General features: G+C 41.5%; 1 protein-coding gene across 2 annotated transcripts in view; it reads right to left on the minus strand.

The window, feature by feature from the left end:
• ryk (receptor like tyrosine kinase) overlaps positions 1 to 26,696 on the minus strand; it is a 294,692-nt gene that overhangs the window by 36,357 nt on the left and 231,639 nt on the right. For both annotated transcript variants that reach the window (XM_059951330.1, XM_059951322.1), the window contains 2 exons: positions 15,087 to 15,196; positions 1,339 to 1,498 (listed from right to left, as the gene is read on the minus strand). In XM_059951330.1, coding sequence (XP_059807313.1) covers positions 1,339 to 1,498; positions 15,087 to 15,196 — 270 coding nt within the window. The remainder of the gene's footprint in view (positions 1 to 1,338; positions 1,499 to 15,086; positions 15,197 to 26,696) is intronic.

A 26,696-nucleotide genomic window follows, 5' to 3' on the forward strand; every position in this document is an offset into this window, starting at 1 on the left:
CAACACTGGCTGTTGCAATGTTTTCTAATTTCTGAGACACTCTGAGTTTGAAGAGAAAGAAAGAATATACTGTATGATGATGATCATTAACTATACTGTGCCCACCTGGGTGAGCTATATGGAGACATGTCAGAGAGATTTCAGGATCTTCTCTCGATCCAAATTCCAGGTTGTGTAATAAATCCATACCTGAACTCTTGTAATGAAGGATTAATAGGAAGGGTGGAGAAATAACTGATCTCACTACGAATGACTTTAAGCTGAAGCAGAGGTTCAAAGAATCATATCAAGACTTTTGTTTGCAGCAAGATATCCCTGGATACTATCCTGCATTGTGGAAAATGGTCAAGATGTTCTTTATTGCTTTTCTAACAATAAACATGGAGTGCGGTTTCAGTGTAGACACCCAATTTCTTTCAAAGCAATGAAACAGACTGCAAATTACTGAAGGCGGGGATCTGAGACTGCTTCTGAGTGCCATTTAGCCTGATGCTGAGAACCTGATGTCACTACACCAAGCTCATCCATCTCATTGAAAGGTGAAAAAGCAATGAAGTAGTGAATAGTTGGACTATTAAAATTGTTGATAACAATTGTTTTTACTGTAATTATATAAAGAAATAATTTTATTTGTAGCTTTAAATAGATTTGAATATTTTTTCAATTATTTGTCACTGTTTAAATTTGCAGTTCCTATTTTTTCTAGTGTGCATCAAGTTTCAAAATTTTTCAAAGTTTTTATGTAATGGCAGAAAAGAGAGGGGATGTGGTCTGGGAGCCAAGGGAGTGCTAACCCTAAAAAGTTTGGGAACCACTGGCTTAGAACTTTATTCCCTGGAGCATAAAAGAATGAGTGGAGATTTGATAGAAATATACAAAATTATGAGGGTTATAAGTAGTTGAATGCTGGCAGACTTCATTCACTGAGGTTGGGTAAGACTAGAACAAGAGGTCATTGGTTTAGGCTGAAAGGGAAAACGAGGGAATTTCTCCACGCAGAGAGTGGTAACAATCTAGAAATCAGCTGTGCCTTCATTGTAGGTTTGGGAAAGGGAGATGCAGGTTCAAAATCAACATTTAAGATAACTTTGGGTAAGTACATGGATGGGAAACATATGGAGGGCAATGGTTCAGGTGCTTGTCAATGGGACTTGGGAGAATATTAATTTGGCACAGACTAGATGGACCAAAGGGCTTATTTCAGTGCTGTAATGCTCCACGTTTCTATGACTCTATGAAAATGATTAAATATCTCTCTGTTATTGTATATGCGATGATATTAAACCATTAAATTATTCCTACTGTTACACTTCAACATGCTTTAGATCAGTTGCTTACTACATCACTTGCGCTTGAAAATTCACTGTTGACAAGACTTTCCAGTGCCATCCAACGAACAGGTCTATTTTCATTGTCTCCTAAGCAATGGTAGTCCATAGGGAAGAGATCCCTCGATAGAGCGTTGTCTGCAATCTTCACCTGAAGACCATCATCAATGCTAGAAGAATGCAGAAATACAATTGGCAAATTAATTAACTCCAATAAAAGTGATATGAAATTAAGCCACATTACTACTCTTTCAAGGTTAAAACAAATGCAGATCAGAAAATCCCTGGAAGTGATTAAGATATGTAAATCATCTGATCAAAATAGTGGACTTGATTGCAATTCACTGTAAAAAAAAACCCAAATCTTAACACAAGTCTGCCCAGCTTTCAACATCTAAGGTACACTTTCATGAAGGGCAACATTTCTGAAGTGCACAACCCCACATTCTTTATTATATGAAAGCAATTTTCAGCATGAAGTTGAAAACACTTCCTTGTATTTTAACCATACTTTTAACATGTAAACCAAAACTGTAATATTAAGAGCAAACACGAGGAAATCTGCAGATGCCGGAAATTCAAACAACACACACAAAATGCTGGTAGAACACAGCAGGCTAGGCAGCATCTATAGGGAGAAGTTTCGGGCCGAGACCCTTCGTCAGGACTAACTGAAAGGGAAGGTAGTAAGATTTGAAAGTAGAGGGGGGAGGGGGAAATGCGAAATGATAGGAGTATGAAGACTTCCATTAGAGTCATAGAGCACCACAGCATAGAAATAGGCTCCTCAGCCAATTTAGTCCTTGCCAAACTGTTATTCCTCCTTGTCCCATGGATCCACACCTGGACCATAGCCTCCCCAACCCCCAATGCACTTCCCATCCACGTATTCTTCTCTTCAACATTGCAATTGAACCTGCATCCACCACTTCCACAAACAGCTCATTTAACATTTGCAAAACCCTCTGAGTGAAGAAATTCCCCCTAAAATTCCCTTTAATATTTCACTTTTCACCCTTAAGCTCTAGTTCTGGTCTCACCCAATCTTAGTGGAAAAAAGCCTACTTGCATTTAACCCATCTACACTCCTCGTAAATTTGTGTACCTCTCTCAAACATCCCCTCATTCTCCTACATCCCAACTTATTCAACCTTGTCCTTTAACTCAGGTCATCAAGGTCCCAGCAACATCCTTGTAAACTTTCCTGTTGATGGGTTCTCCATATTTGGCCTCACCAAGGCCTTACACAACTTTGACATAACATCCCAAGTTCTATACTCAATGCTTTGATTTACAAAGGCCAATGCGCCAAAAGTTCTATTTATGACCCTATTTACCTATGATGCTACTTTCAGGGAATTATATATATGTAGTCTTAGATCCTACACAAAGCCATGTTGACTATCCTTAATTGGTGCTTGTCTATCCAAATACTCATTTATCTGTACCAACTACTGACCTCAGGCTCACTGGCCTGTAATGCACTGGCTTAATCTTCAAGATCAAGTTTGTCACTCAACCATACATGAAATCACACAAATACAGCTAAACAAAACAGTGTTCCTCTGCGGCCAAGGTGCAAACCACAGTACCAACAGTCATACACAGCACAAGGCACATATAGCACACAGTAAATGTACAGTCACACAAAAAATATAATATAGCCTAAGTGTCCTGTCCTGATTGATGAACTTTCAAATTAACTTAAAGATCTTCATACCTCATGCACAGCACCTTTAAGAGAGTGAACGTTCTTCGCCATGGCCTGAGCAAGGGGAGGGAAAGGAACTTGGACTACAAGTCAGGCCTCCTCTAAGTCTGCATCTTGTTAGCAAATATGGAGTCACAGGAGAGAAAAAAAAAATGAGGACCAGAGAGAAGACTGCTGTATCAGAGAGAAATGAAATCCTGCTGTATTCTATGTCTGATGGAGACAGGTTTTCTCTGGGCACGCCAGATATAGCAATCAGACTCAAAGGCTTTTTGATTTATAGAATGGACTGAACTGCTGATTCAGAAAGGCAGAAGGAGGAGATGTGTGTTTTATGATAAATTCTTGTTGAATCTCTGACATGGCAATTTTGTTGAGCTCATGTTCCCCACACCTGGAACAAATGCCATCCGTTCTGCTTACCTGGGGAGTTCTCCTCTGTAACCCTGACTGCAGTTTACATATAATCAAGCATTTGCAACACTGCATGATGCCACGGAACACTTCTTCTCGATACATTTCAAATCACAGCTGGAGACTTCAACCAGGCTTGTTGAAGAAGTTCCACTCCAATGACCATCAGCATATAAACTGTAGCATACTACACCACTGTTATACTAAGATAAGGTATGCCCACAGTTCCATGCCCAGACCGCATTTCAGTAAACTGGATCACTTCGCTATCCTTCACCTATTTGCCTACCTGCATACACGCAGAGGCTAGAGCAAAACTCCAGAGATTAGGACAGCAAACAAGTGGTTGTGGGAGGGTGAGGAACAGCTACAGGATTGCTTCAAGACAGTAGACTGGGCTGTGTTCAAGCACTCATTCAGAGATCTGAAAGAATACCCCATAGTTGTAACAGACACTATTAAAACAGCTCTTGAAAAGTGTGTCCCCACAAAATCATTCAGTCTTCCTCAATTAGAAGCCCTGGATGAACCATAAGATCCAAAACCTGCTGAGATTGAGATCAGAGGCATTTATCTCTGGTGTGGAAGAAAAACGCTGTGACCTTGTGATGGACATTAAGGGTTAATCATTTTTTTTAAAGAGTGTGAATTCAAAGGGTATAATCATTTATCTGTGACTAATGTAAACTGTGTGACTGAAATGTGGGTTGAAGTCAAGACGGGGAAATAACCATATCTGTGCTTCTTTGTTCTGAGAATTCTCACATGTCTGTGGTTAAGCAAGTCTGATATACTTTTCTGGGAACTAACACTTAAGTAAATGTAAAAACATTCAAGGACATATTGTGCTACTTCGCTCTTCTGTAAAATTGCGGCCTAAGTTCCTCCTTACAGCTATAAGTGCTTCTTGTCACGTACTCTTGGGGTATTAATAAGAGTGTACTCTATTGTTAAGCAGAGTTCCAGGACTCCATTTTTGAGTTCTTGGGCTCCCCATTATATCATGCATTAATAAAGATTTTCTGAAGTAACTTCCCTCCGGGTCTGAGTACTTTTCCCGCAACATCTGGTGACCAAAACAGCTACAAGAGGTCCAAGTACAATCTTTCGAAAGCCATCTAACGGCTGAAATGGACATTCTGTACCAAGCTTGAATCAATGAAGAGTGCTTGACAGTTATGACAGGACTTGAATACCATCATCTCTTATAAAATGAAATGAAGCGACATTCTGACAGTGTGTTTTCAGGTTGATTGGGTGATCTGGTACTTTGCTGGTTCTGAGAGGATTCCACAGGGCTGCAAGCAAAGTGTGTGGCATGGAAGCAAGAAGATGGGGTGTGAGTCCATGACTGACCATCTCTCGTTGATTGATGACCTCGTCTCGCTGACAAAGACTGAAATTATTGAGATGGGTGCAGAGGGTGAGCGAGTGTTTAGTGCCATCTACCAGCCTCTTGCTGCTCCCAAGGGTAAGTCCTTTCGTTCAAACGATCTCTCTTTCTCCCTTGATAATATTGCCAGGACAAGGTTTAATCAATGTGGTATGTGGACCATGGACTCTAATTCATGTACATAATGCTCTGGGTAATATTCTATTGCTATGTTGTGAGGTATTTTTTATTTTAGCAGTTTTCTGTAAAAGCAGTGTGTCCTGCTAGTATAAATATTTTGGTTTTGGTTAAAGAAGCATGTTGCCCAACTTAGGAATATGACAACAGCCAATTACGGTCGTCCTGGTACGTGTCATAACTTTCTGTCCAGTGGAGCATTCAAGAGTGCTGACCCAGAGCAGATTCCTGAAGGACAGTAGTCTGGCTTGGCTTTTTTTTTTGGGTGGGAGCTGCTGAACTGGGCACAAAGGTGCCACAGGATGCCATTAGGAGATTCCCTGACGTAAGAGGTGAAGAAGAAGAAGAAGAAGAAAGCCTATAACTCCGAGTGGAGCCATCGGATGCCGTCGAGACAGCATTTTTTAGCAGGCTTTCTTCCAGATGGTAGGCGTGCAAGGGAGCCGGCTGGATTAAAACTTGAGAGCCTTCACTCCAAAGTCTGGTGCTGATGCCACTGTGTCACCAGCTGGCTTGATTTAAGAGGTGCTTTGTGCAAATGAATGGCTCCAAGGAGGAAAGGCCAATACTGAGAGAGCCAGTTGGCTCAAAATGGTTTTCATGGGATATTTGGACTGTGGTGGGTACCTTCAAACTGGCCACTGGCTCAGTGTGCGAGTAAAGTGATACACCTGACTACTCCAGAAATGAGCTCCAATGTTTATGTGTACATTGGACTGGTTTAACTGTAATGGGCCCTTTTATCTTTCTTTTCTATTCCTGTTACTGATAAAGTTGAGAATTGATAAATATACTTTCCTTATAATTTTATCTGTCATTTCTTGATGACCGATAACAGTGTATGGGACAGCATTTACACAGTATTCATTACAATCTATATTCCTGAATTGGAACATCCTGACTGCTGTTTGACTGACCCCACATTATGCTGACCCTTGATGTGGATTGCTTATGGAAGGTGGCCTTCTCACTGTCGAGTCATGTGGCTGTTAGCAGAGTTAGCTAACATGACAAATTTGTATACAAGCCCCAGTGAGGATTTTTCTGGTTGCTGCTACTTTTGTTGCTATTTTGGGGGATTTTGAACCAAGGCAGCCTGTAGATAATGAACACTGAGCTGCACTGAATATGCCTTTTTGATTTTGTGTTTTATATTCTATACTTTTATTCGTTCTCTTGCATGTGGGGCGGGAAGGGGTTGATGTTTTTATTTCATTGAACGGGTTCCATAGTTCTTTGTTTCGTAGCTGTCCTTGGGAAGACAAATCTCAGAGCTGTATACTGCATACATACTTTGATAATAAATGTACTTCAAATCTTGAATCTTTGAATGGGAGATAGCAGGGCATTGCTCCCAGATGAGCTCAATGTTTTCTATGCTCACTTTAACTGTCAAAACATGGAGGAACCATCACAAACTCCCATATTCACCAAGGATCTTATGAAGCCGATATGTAAGCTGCCTTCAGGAAGGTGAACCCACGAAAAGACAGGGTACCTGGATACATACTAAAGACCTGTGCTGATCCACTGGCCGGTGTGTTTGCTGAGGTCTTTAAGCTCTCATTTCGGCAGCTTCAAAGCAGGCTTCAAAATACTAGTGTCCAGGAGCATGTTAACCTGCCTCAATGAATATCACCCAGTAGCACTTACATCTACTGTGATGAACTCTTGCCTGAGACGTGACTTAGATCCATTCCAATTTGCCTCAAGAGCACCAGGTTCACAGCAGATACCATCTCATTGGCTCTTCTCTCATTCTGGAACATCTGGACAGCAAAGGTGAATGCATCAGGATGCTCTTTATAGACCACAGCTCAGCATTCAATACCATCATCCCTTCAAAACTATTCAAGACCTTGGCCTCAACACCTCTTTGTACAATTGAATCCTGGACTTCCTCAATTGCAGACCCAGTCAGTTCAGATTGGCAACATCTCCTCCATGACCTCCATCAGCACAGCTGCAATACAAGGCTGTGTGCTTAGTCCCCTGTTTTACTCACGTTACACTTACTGACTCTGTGGCTAAGCACAGCTCCAATGTCATATTCAAGTTTGCTGACACTGTTGTAGGCTGAATCAAAGGTGATGATGGATCAAGATATAGGAGGGAAATTGAAAACCTGGCTGAGTGGTGTCACAAAAATAACCTCTCAACAATGTCGGCAAGATGAAGGAACTGATTATAGACCAGCAGAAGGAAACCAGAGGTCCATGAGCCAGTCCTCATCACAGGATCAGAGGTGGAGGCTTAGGAACTTGAAATTCCAGGTGTTATTATTTCGGAGAATCTGTCCTAAGCCGTGCACAGCAATGCCTCTACTTTCTTAGGAGGTTGTGGCTATTCATCATGACATTTAAAACTCTGATAAACTTCAAAAGATGAGTAGTGGAGAGAATACTGACTGGCTATATCACAGCTTGGTAAGGAAACATCAATACCCTTGAAGAAAAAATCCTACAAAAAGTAGTGGATATGGCTCAGTCCATCACAGGTAAAGCGCTCACAACCACTGAGCATATCTACAGGAAAGCAGTGTCCTTCACCAAGGACCCCTACCATCCAGACAAACACTCTTCTTGCTGCTTCCTCAGGACTTGCAGCACCAGATTCAGGAACAGTTACTACCACTCAACCATCAGGCTCTTGAACCAAAAAGGATAACTTCACCCGCTCCATCATTGAAATGTCCAATGGACTCACTTTCAAGCACTTTTCATCTCATGTTCTTGATAGTTATTATTTATTTATTTAACCAGTTTTAACTCTGCTAAGTCATCTAATACCAAATTTTTCACTCCAGAGAAAACAATCCAAGTTTATCCAACTTCACCTGAGTTTCATCACATCCCTTAAATACATTTTTTTTCAAATAACTTTCCTATCCAATGACATTAGGATCTCTGATTTAGCCTGACCACTCTTCTTGAATAAAGGCAGACTAACCAAATCTGAACACAGTCGTTCAAGTAAGGTAGCACAATAGAATCAGAATCAGGTTTATTATCACCGGCGTGAGACGTGAAGTTTGTTAACTTAGCAGCAGCAGTTCAATGGAATACATAATCTAGCAGAGAAAAAATATATAATAACAAAAATGAAATAATGATAAACAAAAATACTGTATATTAAAAAAATGTGATGTAGTGTCCAAAGATTCAATATCCACTTAGGAATCGGATGGCAGAGGGGAAGAAGCTGTTCCTGAATCACCGAGTGTGTGCCTTCAGGCTTCTGTACCTCCTACCGGATGGTAACAGTAAGAAAAGGGCATGCCCTCGGTGCTGGAGATCCTTAATAACAGACGCTGTGTTTTTGAGACACTGCTCCCTGAAGATGTCCTGGGTACTTTATAGGCTAGTACCCAAGATGGAGCTGACTAGATTTAAAACCTTCTGCAGCTTCTTTTGATCTTGTGTAGTGGTCTCTCTATACCAGATAGTGATGCAGCCTGTCAGAATGCTCTCCACTGTACATCTATAGAAGTTTTTGAGTGTATTTGTTGACATGCCAAATCTCTTCAAACACCTAATGAAGTATAGCTGCTGTCTTGCCTTCTTTATAACTACACTGATATGTTGGGATCTGATTAGATCGTCAGAGATCTTGACACCCAGGAACTTGAAGCTGCTCACTCTTTCCACTTCTGATCCTTCTATGAGGATTGGTATGTGTTCCTTCATCTTACCCTTGTCCACAATCAGCTCTTTCGTCTTACTGACGTTGAGTGCCAGGTTGTTGCTGTGGCAGTACTCCACTACAGACAGACAGACATACTTTATTGATCCCAAGGGAAATTGGGTTTCATTACAGTCACACCAACTAAGAATAGTGTAGAAATATAGCAATATAAAACCATAAATAATTAAATAATAATAAGTAAATTATGCCAAGTGGAAATAAGTCCAGGACCAGCCTATTGGCTCAGCGTGTCTGACACTCTGAGGGAGGAGTTGTAAAGTTTGATGGCCACAGGCAGGAATGACTTCCTATGACATATGTCACTCCTGTAAGCCCACTCGTCACCACCTGAGATTCTACCAACAATGGTTGTATTGTCAGCAAATTTTTAGATTGTATTTGAACTACGCCTAGCCACATAGTCATGTGTATATAGAGAGTACAGCAGTGGGCTAACCACACACCCGAGGTGTGCCAGTGTTGATCATTAGTAAGGAGGATCACCAATCTGCACAGATTGTGTCTTCCGGTTAGGAAGTTGAGGATCCAATTTCAGAGGGAGGTACAGAGGCCCAGGTTCTGCAACTTCTCAACCAGGATTGTGGGAATGATGGTATTAAATGCTGAGCTATAGTCGATAAACAGCATCCTGACGTAGTTGTTTGTGTTGTCCAGGTGGTCTAAAGCCATGTGGAGAGCCATATGCTATTACAGAAGGATATCTTTACAGTTGGAATTCAAATTAACTTGCATAAAGGGGAAGAAACTATTTCCAGGACACCCAGCACCTGTGTGAGATTTAACATTTTAGGTGTGGGAGAGGTAGAACAAATAATTTCTTCAATAGGTCAAAACAGGGTAACCTTATGGGCAGCTATAATTAGGTTTTGCTTTTTTGTTTGTGTAATATATTAATTGTAAATTCATGAGAACACTGAACAAGAAATAAAGAAAAAACTGATTCAAAATGTTGGCAGGCAAAAACCGCGGCCAGTCCTCATACAAACAGAAAGATTAAGTTATCTAACCTTGGAAAATTCAATACTGAATCTTGCAGACTGCAACATACCCAGATAGATGAGGTGTTGTTGCTCAGGCTGGGCCTCATAACAGTGTCTGAGCCCACAGAGAGGTCACCATGGGAATAGGATTGGGTACTGAAGTGGTAAGCAATAGGAATCTCAGTTTACTTTCGATTTCCAGCACAGAGGTTTAGTTTCCTGATTTTTAAAACAATTTACTTGCCTTCCCAATTCCTTCTATCAAATTCTAGTGCTAATCTGTCTCTTATTCTGGCCAGGTATGGCTGAGGTGGCTGAAAAGTACACAAGGCACAAGAAAATAGGAAACAGTCGTTATTCCACAAAAATCCATCCACCTGAGAGCTGTGATCCTAGAAAGATGACAAACAGCTATGTATGCCTAAAATAACATAGGGTCATGTGACTCTCCAGATACCCTGCATTTGAATGTGAGGAAGCTCCCTCTGGTACAATCATGGCCTCGACGCTGACAGCATTTAGGTTTTGAGGGGGAGACCAATATACTGCACAAGCCCTGTGGCTAAAATCCTGCCGACACTGAGAGTGCTGTAAAGTCCACATGAACAGTCTGAATCAGTCTGTATTGGAATAAAAATAGTATTTATTTCTCTTTGAAAGCAGCTAGGCTTCAAAGATACAGTAGAGCTGTTTGAAATGATCTGGATACCTGATTGGGACAGCAGCCTTATCAGGTAAAGTAGTCCACATGCAAGCCCACTGTTGAGTCTGCAGATCTCCAAAGTAATTGGCCTTGCAGATCACAGTCTGCTTTGACATCACTTGTTGCGAGATTAAGATGGGAGTATAGAGTACAGGTATAAACCATGGAGTGGGTGGTTCTGGTCTTCACTAAGCAGCCTTTCCACATCTTCTCCTGCTGAGGAGAATCTTTCAGCAAAACCATGAATACATGATACACTGTACATGCCCATTGCAAATAGATGTGAATTGCTGAAATGGCAGTGGAGATCCATTGTGATACATTTGAAGAGGACAGGAAGCCTTCGTGTGCTTCAATTTCAAATTAGAACGTGAATTGTTCTGTACTGTGGAACTATGGAGCATGCAATGTTACAAATCTGATTGGTTTGTAAGTGACCAAAAATACATTAATAGAAAAATACTATTAAAATTCCACTGGTGAAATTAGTTTCATCTGAAAAGGTGTTTTTAGTTGTGTCACCAGGGTACCAGAAAAGTACTGTCCATATAAGCAAAACTTCACTTTGGGTAGAGACCATATCAATTTGTGTTGTATAGAAATAAGAAAGGATGCACAATTAGATGTTCAAGTTTTCTTAATAGCACTTTTCTTAAAATGACATAAAGTGAAGCAATTGTTTTACCTCAAAAGCTGCTAAGACAGCTTAAGGGTACCTTTACAATTTAGCAGAAATAGTACTCCATAATAAAAGATTTGGTTTATAACCTTGCAGCTCATTCTGTCTTTTCAATTCTCACAAATTGATTGTCAGGAAAAACAAACCAATGGCAGCATCTACATGTAGACTTACATCCACAGGCTGAAGCTCCAATTAAACTCTATTGGATATGCCACATCATATGCATGCATTATTCCATGCACTCGAAACAGACAATCTGTTTCAATCTCAGTCGCAGGATGGGATAACAAAGCAGATTCAGGTAGATTCAAGGATGTGCTCAAAGCCTTCTTGAAAACATTTCCACTGATACTTCAGAATCTGGCCCATAACCAAAGTGGAGAAACACCATTCATGACTGCATTCAGAAACCATGCAATGAGAGCACACAGAAGCCCAGGAGAAGCAGTTTAACACCTCAGAAAATACCCATCCGCCCACCCCATCAGACATTCCCTGGTCCACCCGTGGAAAATTCTCCTGTTTCGCACAATGGTTTCAATGGTGAATTCAGACTCTGCCAGTAGACTCCATAACAGCTTGCAGGCTGAAGAATGCATAGCATTAACTCCACAAAATGAAAACTCTGCAACAGAATACCCAAATATCAAACCCATTGTGATAATCGGAAAGATGAGCATGGATTTTGTATATTTTGTGTGTTCCTGGTGGTTCTAAAGCATTCATAAACAGTTCTGTTTAAAGGCCAGTACGAAGGAGCTTGCAGTCAGGTGTACTGGCACAGGCACACAGCAAAGTTCCACTAAGTCCAATTAAATGAATCAGGTGTTTAAAAGATCAGTGCTGGCAGGACAAAAGGACTTCTTAGACTTCTTAAAATAATTGACTTAGGATCAATTAAAAAGATAGGGGAATACCTAATAAATTAATTCTGATACAAGATGATTAACAACATTAATTCTTCACAGATGTGGCTACATTGCTGATTGTTTCTAGTATTCTCTGCTCTCACATTTCCAGCATCTGCAGTTTGTGCCTTGTACAAGGTTTTATATTCTCATCCATAAAAGGATATGTTTGCAATCTAACATTCCATCAGTAAGCAACAGCCAAGATTCCGCTTGAACCTTTCTGACCCAAAAGAAACAGCTTAGTCTTAGTTCTTCAGCATAAATACCTGGCCCTTACATAGTGGTAAAAGCAAGATCTCTGTTTCAACATCTGATAGATGTAGAAGATCATAACAGCATCTACAGATGGTTATATACAAAAGAAAACCAAAGCATTGTTGAATAAAGATCAGCAATGGCATTTCATAAAGTTTGCATGATCCAGAAAGCAATATACAATAACAACCACGAAAGGAAACCAATAAAGGTGACTGATGAAGGTAGGGGGTGGACATCGTCTACAATGGCCTTCAGTATGGCATTTGACAAGGTCCCTCATGGTAACTTGAGCAGCGAGATTAAGATAAATGGGATCCATGGTAAATTAATAATTTGGATTCTGAATTGGCTTGGCCATATTCTGGGCAAGCCACTTTAGGAGGTAATCAAATGTAAGGGGGAAAGATAAGACCCTAATAGCATTGATGAATAGCAGAAACTTGGGATCCAAGCCTATATGTCCCTGAAAACAGCAATGGAAATAGATAGTAGAGACATATGGCTTGATTACCCTCATTTCAGGGGGCATAGAGTATAATAGGAAATCATTTCGCACTTTTATAAAACTTTGGTTAGGCTGCACATAGGACTGTTGTGTGCAATTCTGGTCATCCATTACAGGAAGTATATGTAAGTTTTTAAGAGGGTACAGAAGTTTACAGTATATTGCCTGCATTAAAGGCTATTAGGCCAAGGTTGGGCAAACTTGGGTTGTTTTCATTGAAGCTGAGAGGAAGCATGGTAAAATCTTGTGAAAAGTATAGACAAATTGTGAGAATGGACAAAGAAGTGGCAGACGGAATACAGTGAACGGACCTGGGAATCGTTGTGCAGGGTTCCCTAAAAATTAATATACAGGTTGAGTCGATGGTAAGGAAGGCAAGTGCAATGCTAGCATTCACTTTGAGAGGATGAAATTTAAAAACAAGGATATAATGCTGAAGCTTTATAAGGCATTGACCAGACCACATTGTGTGTAGTTCTGGGTCCTTTATCTAAGATGTGCTGGTATTGGAGAGGGACCAGAGAAGGTTCATGAAAACGATCCAAGGAAACAAAAGGTTAATGTATAAAGAGCACTTGATGGCTCTGGAGCTGTACGCACTAGCGTTTAAAAAAAATCTAGGGGCAATCTCATTGAAACCCATCAAATATTGAAAGGCCTAGATAGAGTGTACGTGTAGAGGATGTTTCCTATTGTGGGAAGTCTTGGACCAGAAGGGGGAAGCCTCAGAATAGAAAAATGTCCCTTTGGAGGAGAGATGAGAAAAAATTTCTTTTGCCAGACAGTGGTGAATCTCTGGAAATAATAGTCACTGCTGGCTGTGGAAGTCAAGTCATTGGGTATAATTTAAAGTGGAGGTTGATAGGTTCTTAATTAGTAAGGGTGTCAAAGGTTATGAGATTGAGGAGGATAATATATTAGTCATGATAGAATGGCAGAGCAGATTTATGTTTTAAGTCCTTATTCTCCCTGGAGGTCCATAACGAGTGGTTTTCTGAAGGGATCTGCTCTTTGTGGTTCTTATAAAATGTGGAAGGGTGGGATAACAAGTTTGCAGATGACACAAGTTTGTTGTAGATTACAATGGTACAGTTATAGGACGCAGAATTAGAATGAGAAGTGGAGTTCAATCCGGAAAAATAATACACTTTGGAAGGTTCAACTTGAAGGCAGAGGGTTAATGGCAGGAACAGAGGAATCTTGGGGACCACGTCCACAGATCACTCAAAAGTTGCTCCACAAGTTGATAGAGTGGTTAAGAAGGCATATGCTGTGATGGCCTTCATTATTATGGGGATTGAGTTCAAAAGTAATGAGATAATGTTACAGCTCTATAAAACTCTGGTTAGATCACACTTGGAATATTGCATTCAGTTCTAGTCACCTCAGAATTGGAAGGATATGGAAGCTTTAGATACAGTGCAAAGCAGATTTACCAGGATGCTGCCTGGATTAGAAAGCATATCATGTAAGGAAAGGTTGAACGAACTAGAGTTTTTCTCTTTGCAGCAAAAATGAGGAGTGACTTTACAGAGGAACATAGGATAAGAGGCATAATAGAATGGACCGCCAGTGACATTTTTTCCCAAGACAGAAATGCCTGACATAAAAGGGCATACTTTTATGATTGGAGGAAAGTTTAGGGGGGGGGGATGTCAGGAGGTAGGTTTTGGTATACAGAGTGACATGTGTATGGAATGTGCTGCTGGGTGTGGTGATAGAGGCAGATACATGAAGGACATTTAAGAGGTCCTCAGAGAGGCACATGGAAGAAAGAAAACTGGAGTTTTATCTGGGAGGGACGGGTAACATTTATCTTGGAGTAGGTTATTCATAGGCTAAGAGTCCATAGAAGTGTTGGTATAAGTGATCTTATTGACTTGTTAAGTACTTTCAAAGATCATTTAGAGTTCCAAGTGGGCCAACCCAGTTGCAATGAGGGAAGGTTTCTCATTGGAATTGTCTGGATCACCCAACCACAGGTCTATAAATTCTGCATGGTTGTGCCAGATGAAGTAAACCCCGAAAAATAAACAAAATTCTTGAATTAGAAATATTGTGTAACAGCGTGTGATAGAGTGGCATGTTTCAAGTGATGAAATGATGTCCCAGTCTCCCAGGAGGCCTGTATTCGAGTCTCACCACTGCCATTGAATGGATACGGATTCCTCCAAGTCTGGATAAATGCATGGATGGGAGGGTGATGGAAGATTTATGGAACTAGTGCGGATTGATGGCAGAATAACAGCTTCACATGGACTAGATGGGTCAACTGGCCTGTTTCTGTGCTCTAGTGCTCTAATAATCTCACGCACTCACACACAATTTCTTGTAGCTAGGTCTTTATGAATCACTTCTCTCCTTGCCAAGTAGCTCATCCCACAGGCGATCTGAATGGCCATATGTACAAGGTCCTGCTGCGATATTGCCTGTAAAAAATACATAACCATTACTTGAATTTAATCAGCAAAAAGTAGAGAAATGAGTCAAACCAATTAGAACTGTTTTTCTTAAATCCCGATTTAAAGTTTCCTCCAGCACCTCCAGTTTCCACCCACCTTCCAAAGAAGGTATGGTTAGGATTAGCGAGCTCAAGGGTATTCTATGTTAGTATTGGAAGCATGGTGCTTCTTGCAGTCTGCCCAGCACAATCCATGCTGATTTGACTTGACGCAGAACAATGCAGTTCATCGTATCTTTTTACATATATGTAATAAGCAAAACTAATCTTTAATCTTTGAAACAATTGTACTTAAATATAATCAATTTTACTGATAAATTGTTACAAAGGTACACGAAACATGCTTGAAACTCCTGCGTTCTCAGATACATAGACTAAAATATGGTGGGACTGATGCTTGTTTATTTCACCAAAGTCAGACTGTGTACTAAGCACTGAGGAACCCACTAGATGCAACTTTTCAGTGGCCTGTAACTGGTTTACAAATAGTATTAGCAGTCCCCCATTCATCTGGAAACACTCCAGATGAAACACAGGGAGAATCAATCAACAGAACTTACACAACTTCTTCCCCTACTTCTTTTAGCATCCAGGGATGTATTGCATCTAGGGTTAGCATGCTCTTCATTTCCAAAGATACTAAAGCCCTTAGCTTGAACTCTCATTTGTTGTGCTTACCTCCCCCAATAATTAAAACTCTTCAATCTAAATTAAAAGTTAATATCACCTCCCCTCATCTTTTATGTAGACTAGTAAAATAATCATCCTGATAGAAATGTTGCTCCAGGAACCACTCCATACTTGGCCATCCAGCTAGATGGACTAATCTTTTGGAACGAAAGAAGTGCCACGATTTCCAGCAAGAAATAGTGGACTTTGTGAGTGCCCACAAAGGTCTGTGTGTCTGTGTGAAATCCTTGGTAGTAACGGCCCATGGCTTACTGCAGACAGTTTTTAAAGGTGAGTGCAGGCCCCTCTACTTACTGAGGGAGTTCAATGTCATTTATTGCTGCTTACACTACCCCAACTCCCAATCTGCCTTCAGATTAGGGGACAGGATGACTCTAAGGTTAGCAAGAGCCACACTCTCTTGTGCCTAGTGGCGAAGTGGCAAGATATACAAACCATAACAAATCCGCCCTGTGGGTTAATGACAATGACTTATAGGCTGAATGCCTTCTATGCACGATCTGATGCACTTCTTTGATGATGTGACATCAAAGAAAGCCCCGGTTCCCCTTGAGGAACAGGCATCCCCTCTGGTCACAGACAAGGTGAGGAAGATCCCAGCCAGCGTAATCACACTCAAAGCTGTGGGGCTGGATAACATACCTGCTCAGGTGCTGAGGGACAATACAGTCTAGCCAATAGAGGTCTTAACAGGCAACTTTTATATATCTGAAACAGTCCAATTCAAGGCAGCCATCATCATTCCAGTGCCTAAGAGAAGAACAGTAACTGACTTAAACAATAACCGCCCAGCAGCACTGACTTCAACAATCAAGAAGTGCTTTGAGTGGCTGGGAAAGAATCATATAAAATCCCATCTTCCAGCTACATTGGATTCTTTCCAGTTCACCTACCACTCAAACCAGTCCACTGATGCCATAGACTCGGCCTTACATTTTGTCCTGTTCCACTTAGAAAACAATGCCTTATAAGCCAGGATGTTGCTCATTGACTTCAGCTCAGCATTTAACACGATCAAACGCCCTTGTTGGGACTCAACACCCCTCTCTATAACTCTATACTGGACTTCTTGATGAAAAGACCCCAGTCAGACCAAGTTAGCAACAATATCTCAAGCTTCATTACACTGAGTACTGGTGACCCCCGGGCTGTTCAGTCGCACTGCCGACTCAAGACTACACAGTCAGATCCAGCTCAAACAGTATCACCAAGTTTGCTGATGATACTAGTGGTTGGTCTCAGCAGTGACGGTGAGTCAGCATACACAGAACAAGTAGGAGGTTTACTAGATGGGGAGAGAACAATAGTCTGAGTCTCAATGTTGAGAGTGATGATTGTGGACTTCAGGAAGGCACAGGTCGACTAGTCTCCATTGCATTTCAACGACTGCAGTGGAGTGAGTGAAGGGTATAAAGTTCCTTGGTGTGCACATAATGGATGATCCAACCTAGACCCACAATGCCTCCTCACTAGTCAAGACGGCACAGCAGCACTTACACTCTCTGAGGAGACTGAGGTGTGCAAGGTTCCCTGCCCCCACTCTTACAACTTTCTACGGAGTACAATTGAGAGTGTCCAACCTGGCTGCATCATCCTATGGTATGGAACACTGTAAGGCATCTTGCAAGACTGCAAGACCCTTCACAGGATTGTAAGTACTGGTAAGGGTATCACCGGGGTCTCCCTCTTCCCTATTTGTCACATTCAAAAAAATTATTTATTTATTGAGATACAGCGCGGAGTACTATTCACAGGACAATTTACAATAACCAATTAACCTACCAAACTGTGCGTCTTTGGACTGTGGGCAGAAACAAGAACACCTGATAGAAACCCATGTGGTCACAGGGAGAACACATACGAGGGGTGATTGATAAGTTTGTGGACTAAGTAGAGGGAGTATACTTTAGAAAACTTAGCACATTTGTTTTTCAAAATAGTCCCCTCCTACATTTACACACTCAGTCCAGCAGTCGTGGAGCATACAGATCTTGGACCTCCAGAAAGTGTCCTTAGCATGGGTCATTGATAAGTTCGTGTCCTAAGGTAGAAGGAGATGAGTTACTAACTTCTCAGATGGATCATAAGGTCCACATTTACAGATCCCTCAAATTGCTATGTAAATTGATCGGGTGGTTAAGAACGCATAGGTGGTTGCCCTTAAGCAGTCATGGATTAAGTTTAAGAGCCACAAGGCAGAGTTATAGCTCTATAAAACTTTGGTTAGACCACACTTGCAAGATTGTGTTCAGTTTTGTTTGCCTCATTATAGGAAGAATATACAAGTTTAGACAAAGAGATGTCTGGATTAAAGAACATGACTTTTGAAACAGAATGAAGGGTGTAAAGTAGTAAGGTAGAAGGCCTAAAGTGCATGTACTTCAGTGCAAGAGGCATCAAGAACAAAGGTGATGAACTGAGAGCTTATATAAAACGCAGTGGCCATTACAGAGACTTGGCTGGCACCAGAGCAAGAATGGATTCTCAATATTCCTGGATTTCAGTGCTTTAAAAGGGATGGAGGGGGGAAAAGGGGAGGAGGGGTGGCATTACTGGTCAGGGATACTATTACAGCTACAGAAAGGGTGGGTAATGTAGCAGGATCCTCTTTTGAGACAGTATGGGTGGAAGTCAGGAACAGCAAGGAAGCAGTTACTCTACTGGGAGTATTCTATAGGCCCCCTGGTAGCAGCAGAGATAGCGAGGAGCAGATTGGGAGGCAGATTTTGGAAAGGTGTAAAAATAACAGGGTTGTTATCATGGATGACTTTAGCTTCCGTAATAGTGATTGGCACCTGATTAGTTCCAATGGTTTAGATGGGGCAGAGCTTGTTAAATGCGTCCAGGACGGATTCCTGTCACAGTATGTTGACAGGCCGACTGAGGGAATGCCATACTAGATCTAGTATTAGGTAACAGACCAGCTCAGGTCACAGATCTCTCAGTGGGTGAGCATGTGGGGGACAGTGACAAATGCTCCCTGGCCTTTAGCATTATCATGGAAAAGGACAGAATCAGAGTGGACAGGAAATTTTTCAACTGGGGAAGGGCATATTATGAGCTTTATTATTATATTATAATAATATTATTATTATAAGGCTAGAACTTGCAGGTGTGAATTGGGATGATGTTTTGCAGGGAAATGTACTATGGACATGTGGTCGCTGTTTAGGGATCTCTTGCAGGATGTAAGGGATAAATTTGTCCCGGTGAGGAAGATAAAGAATGGTAGGGTGAAGGAACCATGGGCGACAAGTGAGGTGGAAAATCTAGTCAGGTGGAAGAAGGCAGCATACATGAGGTTTAGAAAGCAAGGACCAGATGGGTCTGTTGAGGAATACAGGGTAGCAAGAAAGGAGCATAAGAAGGGGCTGAGGAGAGCAAGAAAAGGGCATGAGAATGCCTTGGCGAGTGGGGTAAAGGAAAACCCCAAGACATTCTTCTATTATGTGAAAAACAAAAGGATGACAGGAGTGAAGGTAGGACTCATGAGAGATAAAGGTGGGAAGAAGTGCCTGGAGGCTGTGGAAATGAGCGAGGTCCCTCAATGAATACTTCTCTTCAGTATTCACCAACGAGAGGAAACTTGATGACAGTGAGGACAATATGAGTGAGGCTGATATACTGGAGCATGTTGATATTAAGGGAGAGGAAGTGTTGGAGTTGTTAAAATACATTAGGACGGATCAATTCCTGAGGTCTGATGGAATATTCCCCAGGCTGCTCCACGAGGCGAGGGAAGAGATTGCTGAGCCTCTGGCTAGGATCTTTATGTCCTCATTGCCCACTGGAATAGTACCAGAGGATTGGAAGGAGGTGAATGTTGTCCCCTTATTCAAAAAAGGTAGTAGGGATAGTCCAGGTAATTATAGACCAGTGAGCCTTACGTCTGTGGTGGGAAAGCTGTTGGAAAATATTCTTAGAGGTAGGATCTATGGGCTTTTAGAGAATCATGGTCTGATCAGGGACAGTCAGCATGGCTTTGTGAAGGGCAGATCGTGTCTAACAAGCCTGATAGAATTCTTTGAGGAGGTGACCAGGCATATAGATGAGGGTAGTGCAGAGGATATGATCTACATATGATTTTAGTAAGGCATTTGACAAGGTTCCACATGGTAGGCTTATTCAGAAAGTCAGGAGACATGGGGTCCAGGGAAGTTTGGCCAGGTGGATTCAGAATTGCCTTGCCTGCAGAAAGCAGAGGGTCATGGTGGAGGGAATACATACAGACTGGATGGTTGTGACTAGTGGTGTCCCACAAGGATTGGTTCTGGGACCTCTACTTTTCGTGATTTTTATTAACGACCTGGATGTGGGGGTAGAAGGGTGGGTTGGCAAGTTTGCAGACGACACAAAGGCTGGTGGTGTTGTGGATGGTGTAGAAAATTGTCGAAGATTGCAGAGAGACATTGGAGAGGATGCAGAAGTGGGCTGAGAAGTGGCAGATGGAGTTCAACCTGGAGAAGTGTGAGGTGGTACACTTTGGAAGGACAAACTCTCAAGGCAGAGGACAAAGTAAATGGCAGGATACTTGGCAGTGTGGAGGAGCAGAAGGATCTGGGGGTACATGTCTACAGATCCCTGAAAGTTGCCTCAGAGGTAGATAGGGTAGTTAAAAAAGCTTATGGGGTGTTAGTTTTCATAAGTCGAGGGATAGTCGTGAGGTAATGAACCAACTCTATGGAACTCTGGTTAGGCCACACTTGGAGTACCGTTTCCAGATCTGGTCGCCTCACTATAGGAAGGATGTGGAAGCATTGGAAAGGGTACAGAGGAGATTTACCAGGATGCTGCCTGGTTTAGAGAGTAGGCATTATGATCAGAGATTAAGGGAGCTAGGGCTTTACTCTTTGGAGAGAAGGAGGATGACAGAAGACATGATAGAGGTATACAAGATATCAAGAGGAATAGATAGAGTGGACAGCCAGTGCCTCATTCTCAGGGCACTATGCCAGAGGACATGGCTTTCAGATAAGGGGTGGGAAGTTCAAGGGGAATATTAGAGGAAGGTTTTTATTCAGAGAATGGTTGATGTGTGGAATGCACTGCCTGAGTCAGTGGTGGAGGCAGATACACTAGTAAAATTGAAGAGACTAACAGACAGGTATATGGAGGAATTTAAAGTGGGGGGTTATATGGGAGGCAGGGTTTAAGGGTCAGCACAACATTGTGGGCCGAAGGGCCTGTAATATGTTGTACTATTCTAAGTTCTAAGATAGATTGAGCAAGCTGGAACGTTCCTCTTTCACACAAAGGGTGAGAGGCAACTTGATGGAGGTGCAGAAGATGATAAGAGGCATACATAGAGTGGATAGCCAGAGACATTTTTCCTAAGCTAACACCAGAGGGACATTATTTTAAGGTGATTGAAGCACAGTATGGGGAGGGGGTGGGGGTGGGGGGGGGGGGGAGTCAAAGATAGATCTTTTTACATGGAGAATGTTAAGTGTATGGAATGCCCTCCCAGGGCCTGTGACAGTGTGAGATACATTATGGACACTTTAGACATTCTTAGATATGCACACAGATGAGGGCTTTGTAGGAGGGAAGGATAAGAATAATCTTTGGATAGGTTTAAAAGTTGGCACAATATTCTGGTCTGAAAGGCCTGTACTGTGCTACAGTGTTCTGTGTTCTATGCTTAATTCCCCTCAATGTTGAGAAACGTAAAATCCTCCAGAACTACAGTTCTATTCATTTACATCCCACTGTGATCTGCCATGATATCTGTTTTTCCAATTCCCAATAACTATTAGGAGGCCTACACATAACCTACAACAGTGATCAACCCTTTCTTTTCTGTGTTCTACCCATGCAGCATGCATCATAGGCTGAACGCACCCTGGATTTTCTCTAAATTCCACACTTTCGGATTAGCAGTGCAGTGTGCTCCCCATTTTGCAATCCCCTCCCATCCCATTTTCACTCCCAGCCTCAATACCCTGGAATATTGAGCTGACTGACCCTCAACCATTTTACCATGATTGTAACAATTCCACCTGATTAACCAGGCTAGTCCGAAAAAAAATTACTAAGCGACTACCATCAACAGATCACTAGGGGAAGCAACACACTGGACCATTGCTTCACCACCATCAAGAATGTCTACTGTGCTATTCCACACCCTCACTTCAGGAAGTCTGATCACCTAGCTGTACTTCTACTCCCTGAGTATAGGCAGAGAATGAAGACTGCAGCACCAGCAGTGAGGACCAAGAATGCATGGTCAAGGGAAGCACAAATGTGCCTACAGGACTGCTTTGAATCGGTGGACTGGACTGTATTCAGGGATTCACCTTCAAAACTGGATGAGTGTGTTGCAGTTGTTAGTGACTTCATTAAAACCTGTTTGGATGAGTGTGTGCCCATGAAGACTTACTGTACATTCCCAAACCAAAAGCCGTGGATGAACCAGGAGGTACATTGTCTACTGAAGGCTTGATCTGTAGCATTCAAGTCTGGCAACCCAGGCCTGTACCAGAAAACCGGGTATGATTTGTGGAGGGTATTTCAAGGGCAAAGAGACAACTTCAAACGAGGTTGGAGGCGACATTGGATACATGGCAACTCTGGCAGGGTCTGCAAGACATTACTTCCTACAAAGCAATGCTTCACTACCAGATGAACTCAACGCCTTCTATACACGCTTTGGAAGGGAGAACACAACTAGAGCTGTGAAGATTCCTGCTGTCCTGATGAAGGGTCTTGGCCTGAAACATCGACAGTGCTTCTCCTATAGATGCTGCCTGGCCTGCTGTGTTTCACCAGCATTTTGTGTGTGTTGTCGAGGCTGCATCTGTCTGGTATGGAGGGTCCACTGCACAAAACCAAAAGAAACTGCAGAAGGTTGGAAATTTAGTCAGCTTCATCTTGGGTACTAGCCTACAAAGTACCAGGACATCTTCAAGGGGCGCTGTCTTAGAAAGGCAGCATCCATTATTAAGGACCTCCATCACCCAGGTCATGCCCTTTTCTTACTGTTACCATCAGGTAGGAGGTACAGAAGCCTGAAGGCACACACTCAGCAATTCAGAAACAGCTTCTTCCCCTCTGCCATCCGATTCCTAAATGGACATTGAATCTTTAGATACTACCTCATTTTTTTTAAATATACAGTATTTCTATTTTTGCACATTTTAAAAAAATCTATTCAATATACGTAACTGATTTACTTTTTATTATTACTTTTATTTATTATTATAATATATATTTCCCTCTGTTAGATTATGTATTCTATTGAACTGCTACTGCTAAGTTAACAAATTTCATGTTACATGCTGGTGATAATAAATCTGATTCTGATTGGTGTATTCAGCTCAGCCATTTTACCATTTCTTACCACTGAACTTCTGTTGTATTTTCTACATACGAGTCAGCTTCCCCACTTACAGAATTATCATTTGGGTTCCAACATTTGACATGGTTACACCCTCCTGAGCAGAACTAGCAAGCCTCCCTGCAAAGGTATGGGAGCCTCTCCAGTTCAGATGCAACTGATCCTTTGGGTACAGTGCCACCTATTCTAAAAGAGATTATAATGATCCAGAAACCTGAAGCCCTCAGTCCTGCAGCAGCTCCTTAATCACACATTAATCTCTTCTAATTCCACTTTCAATATGCACTCTTCCTGAAGATGATTTCTTTTTCCTGTTTCGTGTGTCACATTGAAAGCTGAAAAAGCTAAACATGGGAAAAACTGTAAGCATGATTTGTTTTGATCATTTTGTGAATTGGCTACTGTAGCAAGGTCATCACAGAATGCTATGGCTGCTTTTACTTGATGTTAGAGAGGAGTACCTTTCCAGATCTACTGCTGCTGTCTTAACAGCTTGTGTTAAAATCGGCTCTAGTGCTTAAACCATGTTAAACTATCCAAATGAGTTTGTAAATTGAAATCCTATTTGCAGAGGTCCAATAGATTCCAGTTAAATGGGACACATTGCGACCAGTACATTTTGGCTCAATTAAGAAGGTACTCCAATTTGCTGAAGTTTCATCTAAATAGTTTAAAAGGTGTAAAAAGACAAACTGAGTAACAAATTATGTATATAAATGAAATACAGAACAAACTGTGGAACACTACCAATCCTACTACAGTACTATAACCATATTACAATTACAGCACAGAAACAGGCCAGCTCAGCCCTTCTAGTCTGTGCCGAACACTTACTCTCACCTAGTCCCACCGACCTGCACTCAGCCCATAAACCTCCATTCCTTTCCTGTCCATATACCTATCCAATTTTACTTTAAAACTATATATTAGTTCCTAATAGTTTTTGATGAGGAATTCATCCACTGAACGCTGCCATGTTCTTTCCACTGTAAATGAACAAAATCAGCAGAAACCTACTGCAGATAATGAACTGCCCTCATATAATGCTGTCGATGATTGTATCCTCCAAATGTTCATTTTCATTGTAAGGTTCAAGATGATTGTCAATTACCTTCAAATTCTATGTAGTTCCTAACTTGCTGAAATAGTAATTTTGTTTCATTTTCACTCCCGACTGTTACAGGCATCTCTAAGCCTGAATGCTTAGTGAGAAAACAGTTCTGAATTGTCTTACTGCTTCTTTCTCACCAACCATCAACGACAAAAATCACTGATTTTGACACAAACACTCGCTACTGGTGTTATTTAAGAACAGTTCTAAGTACAGTATAGTGAGTGCGATTGATGCTAATGAGAAACTGTTCGGCAAGTCATTGGTCCTAATTAAGTGGCATAGTGTTCCAAATTAACAAAGGGAATCCAGGCTATTTTCTTGATTAGTTTTTGTTCTTTAAGAGTTGTCCTGATTAACCGATGACCCATCTAACATGAATCCAATGCACATGTTTTCTGAGATTAAAAACAGAGCTAAAGGAATTAAATTATGAGTACACCACCTGGCTTGTGTTTCTTACATTTAAAGATTCATGTGCAATCCAGATGATTTGTTTGAAAGGGTTTGATAGAGTGAACGTGAAAAGAAACAATTGAACTTGTGAGCATTTGGAATAAGCAAATATAATTTTATAACTGGCGCAAGAGCATTCAGCAATGAAATCTAGAAAGCACTTTGTGCACAGAAAGGGTATTAACATTGCAACTAATCCTCAAACACCACACTGCTGCAGTATGGATATTGTCAAGCTGGTTGCCCTGACTTTGAACTAGGTGACAACAACTTTGGAACAGATGACACTGTTACCAATTGGCACGATTTGTTAGTTTTTTTTGTGCGGGGAGGAGGTGTGTTAGAATCATAGAATATTACAGTACAGAAACAGGCCTTTTGGCTGTGCTGAACCATTTTTCTGCCTAGTCCCAATGACCTGCACCATATCCCTCTCATCCATGTACCTGTCCAAGTTTTTCTTAAATGTTAAAAGTGAGCCCGCATTTACCACTTCATCTGGCAGCTCATTCCACACTCCCACCACTCTCTGTGTGAAGAAGCCCCCTCCATGTTCCCTTTAAACTTTTCCCCCTTCACCCTTAACCCATGACCTCTGTTTTTTTTCTCCTCTGGCCTCAGTGGAAAAAGCCTGCTTGCATTCACTCTCCCTATATCCTTCATAATTTTATATACCTCTATCAAATCTCCCCTCATTCTTCTACACTCCAGGGAATAAAGTTTTAACCTAATCAACTTTTCTCTGTAACTCAGTTTCTCAAGTCCCGGCAACATGCTTGTAAACCTTCTCTGCACTCTTTCAACCTTATTAATATCCACACAATGTTCCTCCTCTTCTCTGAATCTGCCACCTGCCTGGCTACAGGAATTAGAATCAGAGTGGTAACAATGAAGGTTTCAGCAAGTCTGGTAAAGTTTGTTGCTCTTCCTGCCTTTCAGATTGCCTTACACTGACCAGCTCCAATGTGCTTTGGTATGCAGTGGCCTGTGCTGGGAACACATAGGGTCATATGGCCTTTGGACCACACTCACACCTCACATTTATATCCTCACCCTATCATCTCGAGATCTCACATTAATTGTACACAGAAAGATGATGAGAGTAATGGTGTGCCTGAGATGTTAGTGCTGGGCCCATTTTGTTTGTTATTTATATCAATAATTTGGATTAGAATACACAACACAAAGTTTGCAGATGTTATTTAAAATAGGTAGCATCATGGAAAATGAAGGAAGTTGACAAAAATTACAGGGTTTATCTTAATTGGCTGAGTAGGTGGGCTGAACAACAGAATTTAGAGTCATAGTCACAGAAAGTACAGCGCAGAAACAAGTCCTTTGACCCATCTAGCCTATGGCCAAACCACTTAAACTACCTACTTCAACTGACCTGCACCTGGACCATAGTCCTCTATAACCCTATCAGTGATGTATCTGTCCAAACTTTTCTTAAGCATTGAAATCAAGCTCACATGCACCACTTGTGCTGACAGCTCATTCCAAACTCTCACAACTCTCTGTGTGAAGTAGTTTCCCTCATGTTCCCCTAAACCTTTCACCTTTCACCCATGACCTTGAGTTGTAATCCCACCCAACCCAGTGGAAAAAGCTTGCTTGCATTTACCGTATGCATACCCTTCATAATTTTGTACACATGTATCAAATCTTCACTCAATCTCCCACATTTCCTTATAAACTTGCATCCTCCAGAACTGGCAACATCCTTATAAATTTTCTCTGTACTCTTTCAACTTTGTTTACATCATTCTTGTAGGTTGGTGACCAAAACTACGCAATACTCCAAATCAAGCCTCACCAATTTAATTCAGATAATTGCATTATAGAAAGGCATATCCAATTAAGATTTACCACAGT

This window comes from Hypanus sabinus, chromosome 2, assembly GCF_030144855.1.
Source record: "Hypanus sabinus isolate sHypSab1 chromosome 2, sHypSab1.hap1, whole genome shotgun sequence".
NCBI classification, from domain to species: Eukaryota; Metazoa; Chordata; class Chondrichthyes; order Myliobatiformes; family Dasyatidae; genus Hypanus; species Hypanus sabinus.